Source organism: Taurulus bubalis, assembly GCF_910589615.1.
Source record: "Taurulus bubalis genome assembly, chromosome: 13".
Lineage (NCBI taxonomy): Eukaryota > Metazoa > Chordata > Actinopteri > Perciformes > Cottidae > Taurulus > Taurulus bubalis.
The window spans coordinates 20,377,859-20,392,004 of record NC_136601.1 but is presented as its reverse complement, the minus strand read 5'-3'; the positions used below and the strand labels follow the sequence as shown (position 1 = coordinate 20,392,004).

General features: G+C 45.4%; 2 protein-coding genes across 2 annotated transcripts; one reads left to right on the top strand and one right to left on the bottom strand.

Annotated features, from left to right (window-relative positions):
• Positions 1-2,160, top strand: gpr174 (G protein-coupled receptor 174; the record flags this gene model as incomplete). Its single annotated transcript, XM_079229108.1, has 2 exons — positions 1-204; positions 1,208-2,160. The coding sequence occupies 2 exons, from the start codon at positions 1-3 to the stop codon at positions 2,072-2,074; spliced, it is 1,071 nt and encodes a 356-aa protein (XP_079085234.1). The 3' UTR covers positions 2,075-2,160.
• Positions 2,161-2,418: 258 nt separating this feature from the next.
• LOC306745832 (integral membrane protein 2A-like) lies at positions 2,419-8,505 on the bottom strand. The gene is made up of 6 exons (XM_079228682.1): positions 8,394-8,505; positions 7,699-7,836; positions 6,234-6,419; positions 5,939-6,049; positions 4,580-4,724; positions 2,419-3,702 (listed from the first exon to the last, which is right to left on the bottom strand). Exons 1-6 carry the CDS (start codon positions 8,463-8,465, stop codon positions 3,608-3,610), a joined length of 747 nt encoding a protein of 248 aa, XP_079084808.1. The 5' UTR covers positions 8,466-8,505; the 3' UTR covers positions 2,419-3,607.
• Between the last annotated feature and the right edge of the window lie 5,641 nt (positions 8,506-14,146).

The following is a 14,146-nucleotide window of genomic DNA, read 5'->3' as shown; positions in this document are numbered from 1 at the left end:
ATGAACTTTGCCAACCAAAGCTGTAAAAGCAGTGAAGACATCCAGGTGTACCAGCACCAAGTGTACGCAGTGGTGTACAGCGTGATCTTAGCACCGGGCCTGCTGGGTAATGTGCTGGCGCTCTGGGTGTTCAAGGTCTACGTCAGAGAAACCAAGAAGGCTGTGGTGTTCATGATGAACCTGGCTGTGGCCGACCTGCTGCAGGTAAACATCCTTATCATCCTCCATCTAATTTAATATGTGCACATTCATGTATCTACCTGTTCGTCTTATCTCATCTAATTGGACTGAACAATGTTTATCACATTTCCTGATAAACTCTCTTCTGAGTGAACGGTACGGCTGCAAACTAAATAACCATCGAACTGATACAACTGTACTTTAACCCCCTGAATAAGGATTTAGATAGCAGTACATTATACTTCCTGGGATTGTTTGTAACACATGTAAGGAAGTTGTAAGGACATTTTTTGTGGGATGAATCTCCTAAACGAATATATAAGAACCTCTCACCAATGACGCATCCATAACAGGTGTGTAAATAGTTAATGATATGATTGACAACTCAGTATAATGCAGCTGTGATGGCATTCAATGAAGAATGAACAAACACACAGGAACACTTATTTTCTATGTGTATTAAAACATTTATAACTATTCATATAGGTGTACAAACCATGACATCTTAAATAAAGCTCCACATGCTAGATTTCTGGCTTTCAGCCACATCTCATGGCTTTCATTAGCAAAGGAACTTGCTCAGTCATGGAAAATAAAAATGTATTTATGAATAAATTACTATTGATGAATACATGATATATATATATATATATATATATATATATATATATATATAATTTATTCAATTGAATTTTATCATTGACAACTTTAATTAATAAAATAAAGGATTATTATTCATTTCAAATACGATATTTTTACAACTGTGTTATGTTGTGGATCATTCAATATGTCTCTATACACCAGTTAGGAGTCTTCAGTTATAGGTGCTATATATGTCAGTTATAGGTGCTATAGGTGTTATAGGACATTTCTAAGTGTCCTTATATGAGCATACAACGACAATAAAGTGTGTTTTTTTCACTTATTAAATGATGAAAAATGCTAATTACTATAACGCAAAGTTGCTTATTTTGTACAGTTCAATCCGCAAGGGTTATTTAACGTATAATGACATATTATGTAAAAGATGCATTCCAAAGTTCACGTGCTTTGTCCTCAACCATCTGGACTAACGCTGCGCTCTCCTCAGGTGCTCTCCCTGCCGCTGCGGATCTACTATTACCTGAACAACAGCTGGCCCTTCGGCCACTCCCTCTGCATGATCTTCTTCTATCTGAAGTACGTCAACATGTACGCCTCCATCTTCTTCCTGGTGTGCGTCAGCGTGCGCCGCTGTGAGCTCATCATGCGTCCGCTGAGGTGCAACTCCTCCCGGCGAAAGGGAGACTGGGTCGTGTGTGCGCTCGGCTGGCTGCTGGTCTGCCTGTGCTGCCTGCCCTTCCCCTTGATGAGGAACCCCGGCAGTGGCCCCGACTCCAACTCGAGTCACCCCGCCCCGGTGTGTTTCTCCGAGCTGCCCATGAGGGACGTCAGCGTCCCGGCGGTCTGGGCCCTCATGATCCTGGCGGAGCTGCTGGGCTTCATCATCCCCCTCGTCCTGGTGTTGGCCTGCACCTGCCTGACCGCCGGGAGCCTCCGGGAGCCCACGACGGGGGCCATTCCCGACCGAGGGGAGAAGCAGAGGGCGTTGCGGATGGTGCTGAGCTGTGCGTTGGTCTTCCTGGTGTGCTTCGTTCCTTACCATGTCACCATGCCCCTGGACTTCCTGGTCAAAGCCAACGCGCTGAGCAGCTGCGCCTTGAGGGACCTGATCCTCCGGTGTCACCCCGTCACCCTCTGCCTGGCCAGCCTCAACTGCAGCCTGGACCCACTCATGTACTATTTCACAACCGAGGAATTCTGGAGGCGACTGAGCAAGCCAGAGATACCAGAGAGCATGACCTTCAGCAGGCGCCTGTCCTGTATGACTGGGGGAGAGGACGCAGAGGACTAGATCGCCGTCAATCGGTGCTCCAGCAGTTGATCTCAACCACTAATCTCTGAGATAAAGACTTTGCACCTTACGACGAGGAACGTATCATTTACACGCACAAATATATGAAAATATGGCCGTGCTTTTCAAAATGTCATTTTGTTTTCTATTTATATTTCAATAAAAAGGTGCGCCTGGTCTTTCTAAAGTTGGAGGAGTGAGCTGTTCCTGTTATGAAGAACCTGTTCTGTTATGAAGACCCTCAATCAGCATCACTTTCCCCTCTGGACTAAGTTGATGATGAGCTGCAAAGTGTTGGTGCTGATAATAATAAAGTAGCCAAACATATTCAGTAGGTAAAGAAATGTAACTTTATTCAGCGACAAAGTGAATTTGTTTCAGTAGCTGCACACAACATTGGTTTTTATCTAATCTTCTAGTATTTGTTAGACAGAGACAGCTTTTTACACACACACACACACACGCTTCCTGTCTGATTGACTTTCTGTGCAGGCATCATGCGGAAAACCACTAAAAATCACTTGACTTGATTTGGCAAAAGGCCATTTTCATTTCAGACTTTCAAGCTTTTCCTTAAGGGCTTTCAAAATTCACTGAAGGATTCTTTACAAACATATTATTCCCGTAACAATTTCAAATATATAGAGTTCTGCAAAACTTGGAGCCACCGGTAGCAAGCGACAGCTCAGATTCATAAATAAGAATATTTTAAAAAAGTGTTTTTCAAATTTGGTGAAACTTTCCTTTTAGCGTCCTTTCCAAGCTTATTGTCACAAATGAGGTTTCTACACAAACACAAGTTTGACAGGGTGCTGGACTGCTCACCACCTATTACATTAAATGAAATCACCATCACACAACAGGACAGCAGAGGCCTCTGGGAGCAGTGGGGCACTCTGGGAAATATCTACAAAAAAAGGGCGACTGAAAGCTCGGGGCTCGAGTACCTCTGGTACCATAACGCACACGGACCCGTCCCGTACCTTACATTCCCTGGGTGGCTTGTGCTATATCCCACTTTAACATATAGTATGTCTTGCTGCTCTGGAAACCCCGTAACGAGTGGGAACAGTAGACTGACAGGTCTGATATGAATCACTTCTCACTTTCATGGGGTTATTCAGTGGAAGGATGTTGTAATACAGTAAAGACGACAAGATAATTCAGCAGGAAGCTACGGCAACAGAACAGAAACCAACAAAACAAATGAAACTTAGCATATTGAAAGTTAGCAGGCGGACGCTGGTTATTAGTACAAGACTAACTAGTGAATACTTGAGCGAGAGAGCTATGACTTATACAGGTTCAGGTGTGGGGGAGGTTAGGCTATATAACGCTGGAACTTAAATTCACTTATCACTGGGGTTTAAAGCGAGGGAGGCAGAAACTGGAGTGAAGGGTTTTATACAAAAGTCACTTTCTGCTGAAAGCTGTTTTCTCTCTCTCTCTCTCTCTCTCTCTCTCTCTCTCTCTCTCTCTCTCTCTCTCTCTCTCTCTCTCTCTCTCTCTCCGACCGATGCCCACGCTTTCCAATCAAGCCTTGCAGATCCGGGTCTCCGTCACAAACTTGTTTGCAAAGTGGTGGATGGTGAAGCATTCGTCAGCGGAGCGCTTCTGGATGCCTCCACCTGGCAGACACAAAGACACCAGGGTTGAATATGAACATCTTTTTCTGATATCTCAAAGTCAGTACACAATAATATTCAGTTTGCTTTGCTGGTAGTGGTCAAAACTGTAAAGACATTATATTTACAGGTACTTTCTTCTTTACTGTTTTTATTACCGCAAAAGTTGGGTTACATGCCGCTACTACGTTCGGTGGGTGTCCCCGCTGTAGCAAACTAGCGCTGCTGCTAGCTCCCCGCTGCTGCTGCTAGCTCCCCGCTGCTGCTGCTACTGCCCGTGTCCCCTCTGCCCTAGTCGGGCGTCAAGCCGGGGCTGGTCGCGCTACCTTCGGTGGTTGTCGGGGAACTAGCGCGAGCTAGCGTAAGTTAGCGGAGAGCTAGCAGAAAGCTAGTGGAAGTTAGCGGGGAACTAGCAGCAGCGCTAGCTGGCTACAGCGGGGGAACTAGCGGGGACACCCACCGAACGTAGTAGCGGCTTGTAACCCGACTTTTACAGTACTCTTTTACTGTTTATTTATATTACTTGATTTTTATTCACTATGTGTCTCTTGTGTGCACTGCTGCTGTAATCCAGCAATTTCCCCACTGCGGGACTAATAAAGGATTATCTTATCTTATCTACTTATATTTTGATCAGTGCAATATTTATTTATATGGGCAAGCACTAATAATAGTCAGTTTTATGATTTAAAAATCTTAAACTAGCCATGTTTGTGGTGATTGTGCTCGCTTCTTTTTAATCAGCTCGTCACAGCTTATAATTCCTCACGCGAGTGGGGAGGACCGACATGAAAACACAGGCTGGTCTCCTTTTAAAATGTGAATGAAGCACAACAAACGGGACAGAATGTCTGTTTGAGCTGTGCACTGCCATCCAGACCTGGGAGGCTGGAGCGCCGCTGCATCCTGTACGTCTCCTTCCCGTCGCACAGTCGGCGGATGTAGAAGCCCAGAGGCTTGATGTCATCGATGCGCTCCGTCACCACCAGGTCCTCGTGCACCAAGTAGCTGCGGTAAGAGCCGGACTGGCAAACAAACAAAAAGAAGGAATCACGATACAAAGCACTCCTAGTCTTCTTCAGGAGAGAAGCCGCTCAGGCTACAGCACTGCAAGCACGTGTGAAACCAACTGAGAGTGGGAAGGACTTTGCCTAATTAAGGAATCATCCTCAAACTTCCGCATTCTATGAAAACACTTCCACATCGGATCGTGAAATTTGCTGATTGCATCACCGCCCACCAAACACCAAATGCTGCACAACATGTCATGGTGGAGAACTCGGTGAAAACTATTGCCCACGTACAGTTGTACTTTATTTTTTTGCCATGTACAACATGCTAACATGCAAAACTGAGATGGTGGACATTGTAAACATTATACCTGCTAAACATCAGCATGTTAGCATGCTGACGCTAGCATTTAGCTCAAAGCACCGATGTGCCAAAGTGGCCTCACACAAGTCAGTCTTACATTTAGGATTTTGTGAAGAAAACACATGCACTGTAGAGTGCTGCAGGAATGAGTAACACAGCGCGGGAATGAGTCAGCATTTTTGCACTTCCAGTTTCCTCGTCCCACATCTATGGGTTTGTGGTTAGATACTAAAATAAAGTCTGTGGTTAACACAAGCTTAATAGATTTAAAAGTGAAGTAAATAAAACCTTGATGTAGTTGGCTTACACCTTAACATTAGCTTTTTACTTTGCCGATTTCATTCATTCAAAAATAATTATAATAAGTGGTATTCATTTGTGAAGATTGTCTGGTTGAACAAAACATGTTAAGTGTCAGAAACTTGTGTTTCAAAGGAGCAGATTTTTTGCAATACTCCAAAATCAGATTGGCTTTTTGTCAAGGGGAACCTGTGTTATGTTAAAACACATCATCTATACTGACACTCTTTTTCACATCACATATTTAACTACAATGAAGGAGATACAAAAAAATATGTGAGTACTAAATTCTGCTGGCGGTTACTCATGCAGTGTGAGTAATACAGAATGTCTGGGATCGAGGAAGATGATGCACGCTGGACATTTTTACTCTACAAATGACAGACATGACAGATTTGGACGGGATTAAAGCACAGACAATCTCTGGAATTATTATAAAAGCTCTGAATATCCCCAGGTAATATTTAGCCCTTCATATTTGGGCTTATGCGTGAGCTAGAGTGAGAGTGCTGTGCCGGTATAGTTTTTCCCTCCATCATCTGAGCCAGTTTTTCTCCTCGCTCACCATCAGCTGAGAGAAGAGGTCGATGAGGTCCTGAGGGAGGAGCACCACCGAGGTGTTCAGAGGAATCACAAAGCAGGTCCTCAGAGTCAGGTCCAGATACGCCGTCAGCTTCTACTCTCTCACACACACACACACACACACACACACACACACACACACACACACACACACACACACACACACACACACACACACACACACACACACACACACACACGGCAAACAGGAAATAATTGAAACCACATTACCAGGAGCAGACCAGCATGCTGTAAGCGCTGTATTGTACGCGTGTTACCCTGTTGAAGTCGTGGAGGATGTAAGCAGGGTCCCCGGGTCTGAAGCGGGGAGGTGGGACGCTGATGACGGCCATGCTGTCAGAGATCTCCACCTCCTCCTCCACCTGCGGCAGGTAGTAAGGATGGTTCTCTCCCCCAGCTCCGGCTGACACGTCACTGAACTGCATCGCACCGTGATACAGCCTCTGGGGGACACATGAAACCACGTTGACGCACACGCGGACACATCCAGCATCGTGACTTCTTGGTGAACAAATGTATCATTGTTTGCGATTTAACGATTTACTTCCAAACGTTCTTCACTTTAATGACTTCAACCGGTAAATCAGCATGAACTGGCTGCACTAGAAATATTTGAGTGAGCAAAGGAAGAAAACCATCACGTGCCACTAAAGGTACAGTGCGTTGTTATTTTCAACACGTGGTGAGGTGGGTCTTTGCTCCTGCAACCACAAGGGCCTCCACTGGTCTTTCACTGCAGCTCTATGAGCTTGTGGTTTCCCTGCGGCATCGAGCCGCCCGCTCTGCCCAAACTGCGTGTGCCCGACAGAGGTAACACAATGCAGCTGTAGCGCTCGCTCATGAGATCTAAAGTGGCAGGATTAGGTCTCAAAATAACAAAGCTTAAAGCCGCATTAATTGATTTATGACCACTAGGGGGCAGGAAATACATGCATTATTGAATGTTGTATCTCTTTGTGGGTATGTTAAGTGTATAATTGTTTTATGACAACTTTGTGGACACTATGTGTTTATCATCAGGAAAATACAACCTGCAGAATCTGTATCAGGGACAAATTCTATGAGATATGATGCTTTAGAAAAATATCACAATTGTTGCTGAGAAGAAACTTGAACTACAAATCTTTACTGTCCCAATTAAATTTAAAAGTGTGCTGCATCTCCTAAACAGTTGAACATCATTAAGAAGTGCTTATGCATTTCATTAATGCTTTAATAAGCCATTTTTAGCTTTGCTGCATTTGCACAAGAGAAGAAACCCCTGTGGGCACAGAGAGACGATACTGAATGTGAGACCCTCCCACGAACACTGCAAACATTTAAGTCTGCACTTTCTCTGAAGACTGGAGTGAGCGAGAGTCAGCATCCTGGCTTCCCACCGGGTCCAGAGTGTCCCGTCAGCAACCAAGCGCTGCTGTAATAACTTCACAAACTTAAATTACACTTCCTGACCTGCTGCAAGTACTTCAATGAAAAAATAAATGGGCATAGTTGTCCATCTTTGTGTATGATGTAGACTGAAATGCGGATTAAACATTCCCAAGCATTTTTATAATGTTACAGTAATACAACAACACATTAACACAATTAACACATTATTAATCACTCCCCAGGGAGTTTAATAATAATGACACCACGCTTATAAACACGTCATACTCCAATAGGATATGATTGTAACAATATCCACAAACGCATGCAAACAAGCACGCACACATTGTTTACCTTTGGGGTGAAATATCGATAGAGACATGCTCCCCCGACGATGAGCCCGCTGAGGATGAAGGCGATGCCCAGCAGGGTGAGCAGACAGCGGCCTGTGGAACCCTCGTTGCCCGCTGGAGCAGAGCCCAGCTCAGGATCCTACACACACACACACACACACACACACACACACACACACACACACACACACACACACAGACACAGTACTGTCAGCAAATCAGCAAATACTATTGCACATCTTTTTATTTATCTGCTTTTATTGTATAGCGTATATGATGATTTAAAAACATGTTTTGTCAAGTGTCTTCGAGTACAATGAAAAGCGCTATGTAAATTAAATGTATTATTATTATTATTATTTACGATCAACATTCACCACACACAGCTTTGCCTCGAGCAGTCTATGACCCCCATTGCATGTTTGGCCCCTGCAGAACAGCTGTGTTGAGGATGGGCGGTCCCGCTGTGTGCTGCGTCAGGTGCAACATGGCTCTCCGTGCAAAAAAAGACCCAGCGCAAAGCTCTTAATATCAAGTGTGCAACAAAAGCAAGGTAATACAAAACGACCACATATAATGCACACAGATACTACCGCGGTCACTGCTGGTAAGCCTGCGGTCAGTGCAGGCCTGCACCCGGGCTGAAATAAATAAATAAAGAAGCGGACACCGGGCTCAGAAGCCCGCTATCCTCACCTTCACATCGGCCGGCTCCTCTTTGCCCAGCGCCTTCTGCGCCAGAGCCGAGTTAAAGGCGATCTTCACCATGCTGGAGAGGAAGACGTCTGCTCGGGTTTCTGCAAATAGAAGAAAAAGAAGCGGAGACTGTCGGCTGCTGGACTGCAGGCTCGTTGTTGTGTTTTTTTACGCTGTGACGCACTTTGCAACCTCGGCTTTATTCTAGAGCTTCCGGTGGCTGGAGGGGATTAAGATGACATCCAAAACGGAAGCTGGGAAAACGACTTTTAAACTTCAAGCTACGATGCACATTAGCGGACAACTTGGAAAAAATGCACTAGTCTTATAGCTGGTTTGACGGTGACCACTGAAACCATTTATTGCCTCATTTATTGCCTCCATTTATTGCCTCCCTCTCTTGAGAGTTATGATGCGGGGTTTAGCGCCATCTCGTGGAAGACACCCGCAATTCAGTGCAGTGGAAACGCTCCCCATCAGGAGCAATCAGCCTCCATTCATCGCACTGAACCTAACACCGCAAGACTTGAATTGTTTACTCTCAGTTAAGCTTGTCTCCTCTTTACCTGCCACATTCTGCACAGCGCGTGACACATTGAATGACTCACTGCGGCGCTGTAATGTAATGAAAAATAATATCCTGAGTGCATGAAGTAGCCCATTCACCTCCGTGAATATTCCACTCTGTAAACGGACTCTGTAAATATATCCCCTCCCTCTCCTCCTACAGGCCGGGCACTACCTGCCAGTGCGTCTGCCCACTCCCGCTGACACACGCACACTGCGCCGCCTTCACATGCGCAGTGTGGAAACACGCGCCAAGGCCCGTGCACTGTGGGTCTGACACACACACCCTCAGTCCCCGGGTCTGTGGTGGTCTCCTGCTTCCTCTGCTTTCGCTCTGCTGACTCGGTTATGCTTGTCCGTATGAGTAAATAAACACTTGCTGCCGCACCAGCGCTCTAATTCCACGCAACTCTGTGGCACATCTCCCTCTGCGCGCCGCGACTGTATACCGTGTGTGTGTGTGTGTGTGTGTGTGTGTGTGTGTGTGTGTGTGTGTGTGTGTGTGTGTGTGTGTGTGTGTGTGTGTGCGTGCATCTCCCGGTCTCACAGAACACACCGAGGCTATGATATTTCCTCTGTTAAACAGACGGATTGGACCGGTAATCACCACTGAGAGGTACATAAACAGAGCAGCTGATTTCTGTACCTCTCCTCCTTTACTCCCCCTCCTCCTCCTCCTTTACTCCCTCCGTGCGCACAGAGCGGACTCTGCCTGAAAAACACTTAAGTGGTCCTGAAGGCTTGTTTATGGGCTCGTCTTACGCTGTGTTTGATCTGAGAGCGTGCCCACACGCATGCGTGGACACACACGCGCGTGCGAGAGTGAGGGAGAGAGAGAGAGAGAGAGAGAGAGATGGGAGAGAGGGAGGGAAGGAGGGATGGAGGGAGGAAGGGAGAGAGAGATGGAGGGAGAGAGAGGGGAGGGAGAGAGACAGAGAGATGGAGGGCGAGAGAGGGAGGGAGAGAGAGATGGAGGGAGAGAGAGATGGAGGGAGAGAGGAGGAGGGAGAGAGAGGGGGAGGGAGGGAGGGAAAGAGAGATGGAGGGCGAGCGAGGGAGGGAGAGAGCGATTGGGAGGGAGAGAGAGAGGGAGAAAGAGAGAGAGAGCATTAGCGATAATAGCTGAGATGATAAACAAAAGAGTTATATTTAATCCTGGGGGCTTCTCGGCATCACACAGCATAGAGAGAGAGAGAGAGAGAGAGAGAGAGGGGGGGGGGGGGAGAGAGGGAGAGAGAGAGAGTCAGGATAATTGGGGAGGGGGCGTGGAGACAGGTGGGGTGAAATGGAGTGATTCTAGGGGGGTGATGACTGCAACACAGAGTGAGGGAGAGGCAGAGCAATCTGCAGTGTCTGATGCTTGAGTGAGTTTTCCGAGGAGCTGATTAACGGCAGATTAAACTCTCCGTCCATCCAGTTTACGTCTCATGACGTTTCTACAACGAGCCGCTAACTGCTGCGCAACGTAGCGCATGTTGATGTGCACTCAGCGGCAGCTTCATGAAGATAACGGGAATGGTGGAGTTTGAATGTCACATGCTTCCCTGTGGTCTGCAGCACACAGCCAAAGAAACACACAATGCACATGTAGACACACACACACACACACACACACACACACACACACACACACACACACACACACACACACACACACACACACACACACACACACACACACTCTCTCTTTGCCTGCAATGTCAGCAAACTGAGAAAGTCTGGGGCATAGCTGGCTTCATAAAGTGTGAGAAAAAGAAGCTCTCGTGCATGACATCACCCGCACACGAGCCAACAAATTTGAATACACACACAAACACACACACACACACACACACACACACACACACACACACACACACACACACACACACACACACTCACACTGCACTTCATAGATTTGTCATCAATTTCAATTCCAGACATGTGAAGCCACAAGTGACAAATGATTTTGTCCCTTCTGCTCCCAAGTCATACTTACAGTGCACACACACACACACACACACACACACACACACACACACACACACACACACACACACACACACACACACACACACACACACACACACACACACACACACATACATATATATAGCCCCCAAAAGCTGCTATGGTAACAGCTGGCCACAGAGTTGTGAACCAAAAAGTTACACTGCTCTGTGCTTCATAACGTCACTGACATGTCTTCATGTGGACCACCATAATCACCATGTGCCTTGACTGGGAGGACACTTAGTGGTCAAAGAGAGAGAGAAAGAGAGAGAGAGAGAGTGTCAGAGAGAAACAGAATGAGCAGACCTCATGGGTATGAGCCTACATGTGGAGAGCAGTGATGCTCCTTCAAAGGCCCAGATTCAGATTCAACCCCACCACCAAAGGAAAAAATCAGCGCCCATCACACTTTCATGATCCTTGCCCCCGCCACACACACACTTTTGGCAGTCCCACATGGCTTCGAGACAGGGGTGACAAATGAGTCTTTCATGTGAGTATCAGCTTCTAAAGCTATACCTTTGCTCTCCCTTAGCACCGCCTGTCTGCCTGTCTTCTTCCTCTCCACGTGGCTCACCTCAGGGAAATGTAATAATTTCATGTTGAAGGACTCAGAATAGATGATTGGGCTTTGTTCATAACTTCGTGCCCGTAAAGCAAATTCTTCGTGTCTTCTAGCCTTATGTACAATCTATGCTGGTCGCCAGTTCTTAGCTAATGTTAGTTAGTGTGCGTTAAAATCAAAGAAATGTCTCAGCTAAAGACTCCATTACCTGTAATGACCTTGAGTTTGTTAATTCTCTTGGTGTTTATTAAGGATGTGCTAATTTTATCCTTTCAAAATATGGGTGCCTCTATTTTTAAAGGGTTATACCAGGAAGAGTTACGTTACAGATGAGTGTGCTTTATATTTTGAAATGGTATTAATATAAAATAAAAAGACGAACGTTTAAACATCAGGTTTGTCTTAAAAAAGAAGGAACCTTTGGTTTACTACTTAAGTGAAAAGGCACATGTTTTAACAATATATTGCTATCAACTATAGTTGAAAATAAATGACTTTATAATGTATTTGTGCTTCTTTGGAGTGTGTGTGTGTGTGTGTGTGTGTGTGTGTGTGTGTGTGTGTGTGTGTGTGTGTGTGTATCTAGCAAAGACGCTGTGTTGGCTCAACCTGTCGTAATTTAGCTCACGTTAACAACCACTTAGCGTTCCTCGCTACTTGTAGGAGATGCTATGTGGCTAATTAGCGCAATAGTGGCAGTATGTTGTGCAACGCATGAACTAACGGCTAGAGCTTCATTCAAAGTGATTACAGCTTCACAAGCTGTAGCATACCTTCCAAAAATGACAGTTTAGTGATATTTTAAATCTTAACTGCTTCCCCAAAGAGTGGGACGTATCTGTTGATGCTAACCTTGCGGGTGTTAGCACACATGTGACTGGCATAGTTTTTGGTTAATGTATGTTGTGTTTTTTTGGTCAATACATTTACAGGTTGTATTATCATTATTCTGCACTACATTCAAATGTATAAACCATGTTTCATATGCGCTCAACACTTTTTCTCCTTACTCCAATAGGGTCTGATGTCAGTAAGCTAACTTTAGCTCTGTCAGAAGGTGTGGTGAGCTTAGCTAGTTGGTGACAACAGCTACGGTCTACACCAGATGTGTGTGTGGTGTTATGTGACCTCATGCGTGAGCCGAGTCCATTCTGACTTGTGGCCCTGTGCTGCGTGATGCTCTCTTCTCACTTTCCTGTCATTCTTCAGCTGCGCTAGTAAAAACCATCAAAGTCCTGAAAACTTATTAGGAGCTGGTTCATCAGCAGTGAAGCTGTACAATTCTTTTAACAAACACATTGCACTTGAAGACTCTTTTGTTAGAGTCGTTTATTGAGGCTGAAATAATACATGATGTAACAAGGAATATCAATTTTTTATGACTGTATTCAAGAAGAATGTCTGTTTTTTTTCTTCTCTAAACTTGTGACCTAATTTTGCCATTCTGTCTGATTTATTGAGGAGGTGGTGAGAAGCCAAAGAAGAAGACGATGGCATGAAAGGTTTTTGGAGTGCAGAAGAGAACAAAAGGTATGACTGATAGAAAGTAGAGAGGTGGGTCACACATGGAGCCTGAAGGACAACTCAAGGAAAGCCACTGGCACAGATAGAAAGGGGAGAAGTGAAAGAATCAAAACGGGATGAAAGGGAACAGAGAAAAGAATGGAGCGATGGAAATAGACACATGTCTGTTATGTTCCTGAGGGTTGAACTCTGGGGAAATTACCTCATCATCACAAGACGGCTCCAGAGGGTTACATGTACACTTCGGCCATGTTGACTTTGCGTCGGTAGAGCACACACACACACACACACACACACACACACACTCACACACACACACACACACACACACACACACACACACACACCCTCTTCTGAATTGTAGCCAATAGCATCATAGTCTGGCCGAATCACTTCCAGACTCAGTGACGTCACCTCTGTCAGGTTCACAGGAGGAGCAACACACACACACACACACACACACACACACACACACACACACACACACACACACACACACACACACACACACACACACACACACACCACCTTTTTTACTGAAGGATGATTCACTGATCTGTATTTTTTTTCTTCTTCTTCAATTATGACACAGAGGTTGTGTCAAGGCTTTTTATTTCAGCTTCTTTATTGAACTGGGAGAGTAACTATCCTCACATCATACAGCGGGTAACGCAGAGGACTGGCAGACTGGAACTGTTATGGCTGAAAGCCACGAGGCTACAGCCCCGCCTGGACTCTACAAGGCCCACATTACTGTCGGGTTTTAGGAGCCTGCAGAGGTTGAGGAAGAAGTTGCTGTAAGGCTGTTGGTTCACATGGGCGGGACAATTTGGGAAAACTGACACTCCCTTTACATCAACGACTGCTGCTGATGTGCCGCTGAGCAAGACACTTTCATAACCACTGCCCCCAAGAGAAGCAGAAGACCACGAGATTCAACATTTTGTGGATTAATTTAAAGCTGCAGGAGGAATACAGGAAACAATGCAAAACAAATCTTTATTCTTCTCACTTTAACGTGATTGTAAATTCAACTTTTTTTTATTGGCCAAAGACTATTCTTAAAAAAAGAAATTGACAAGAACTCACCAATGAGTTTTTGTAT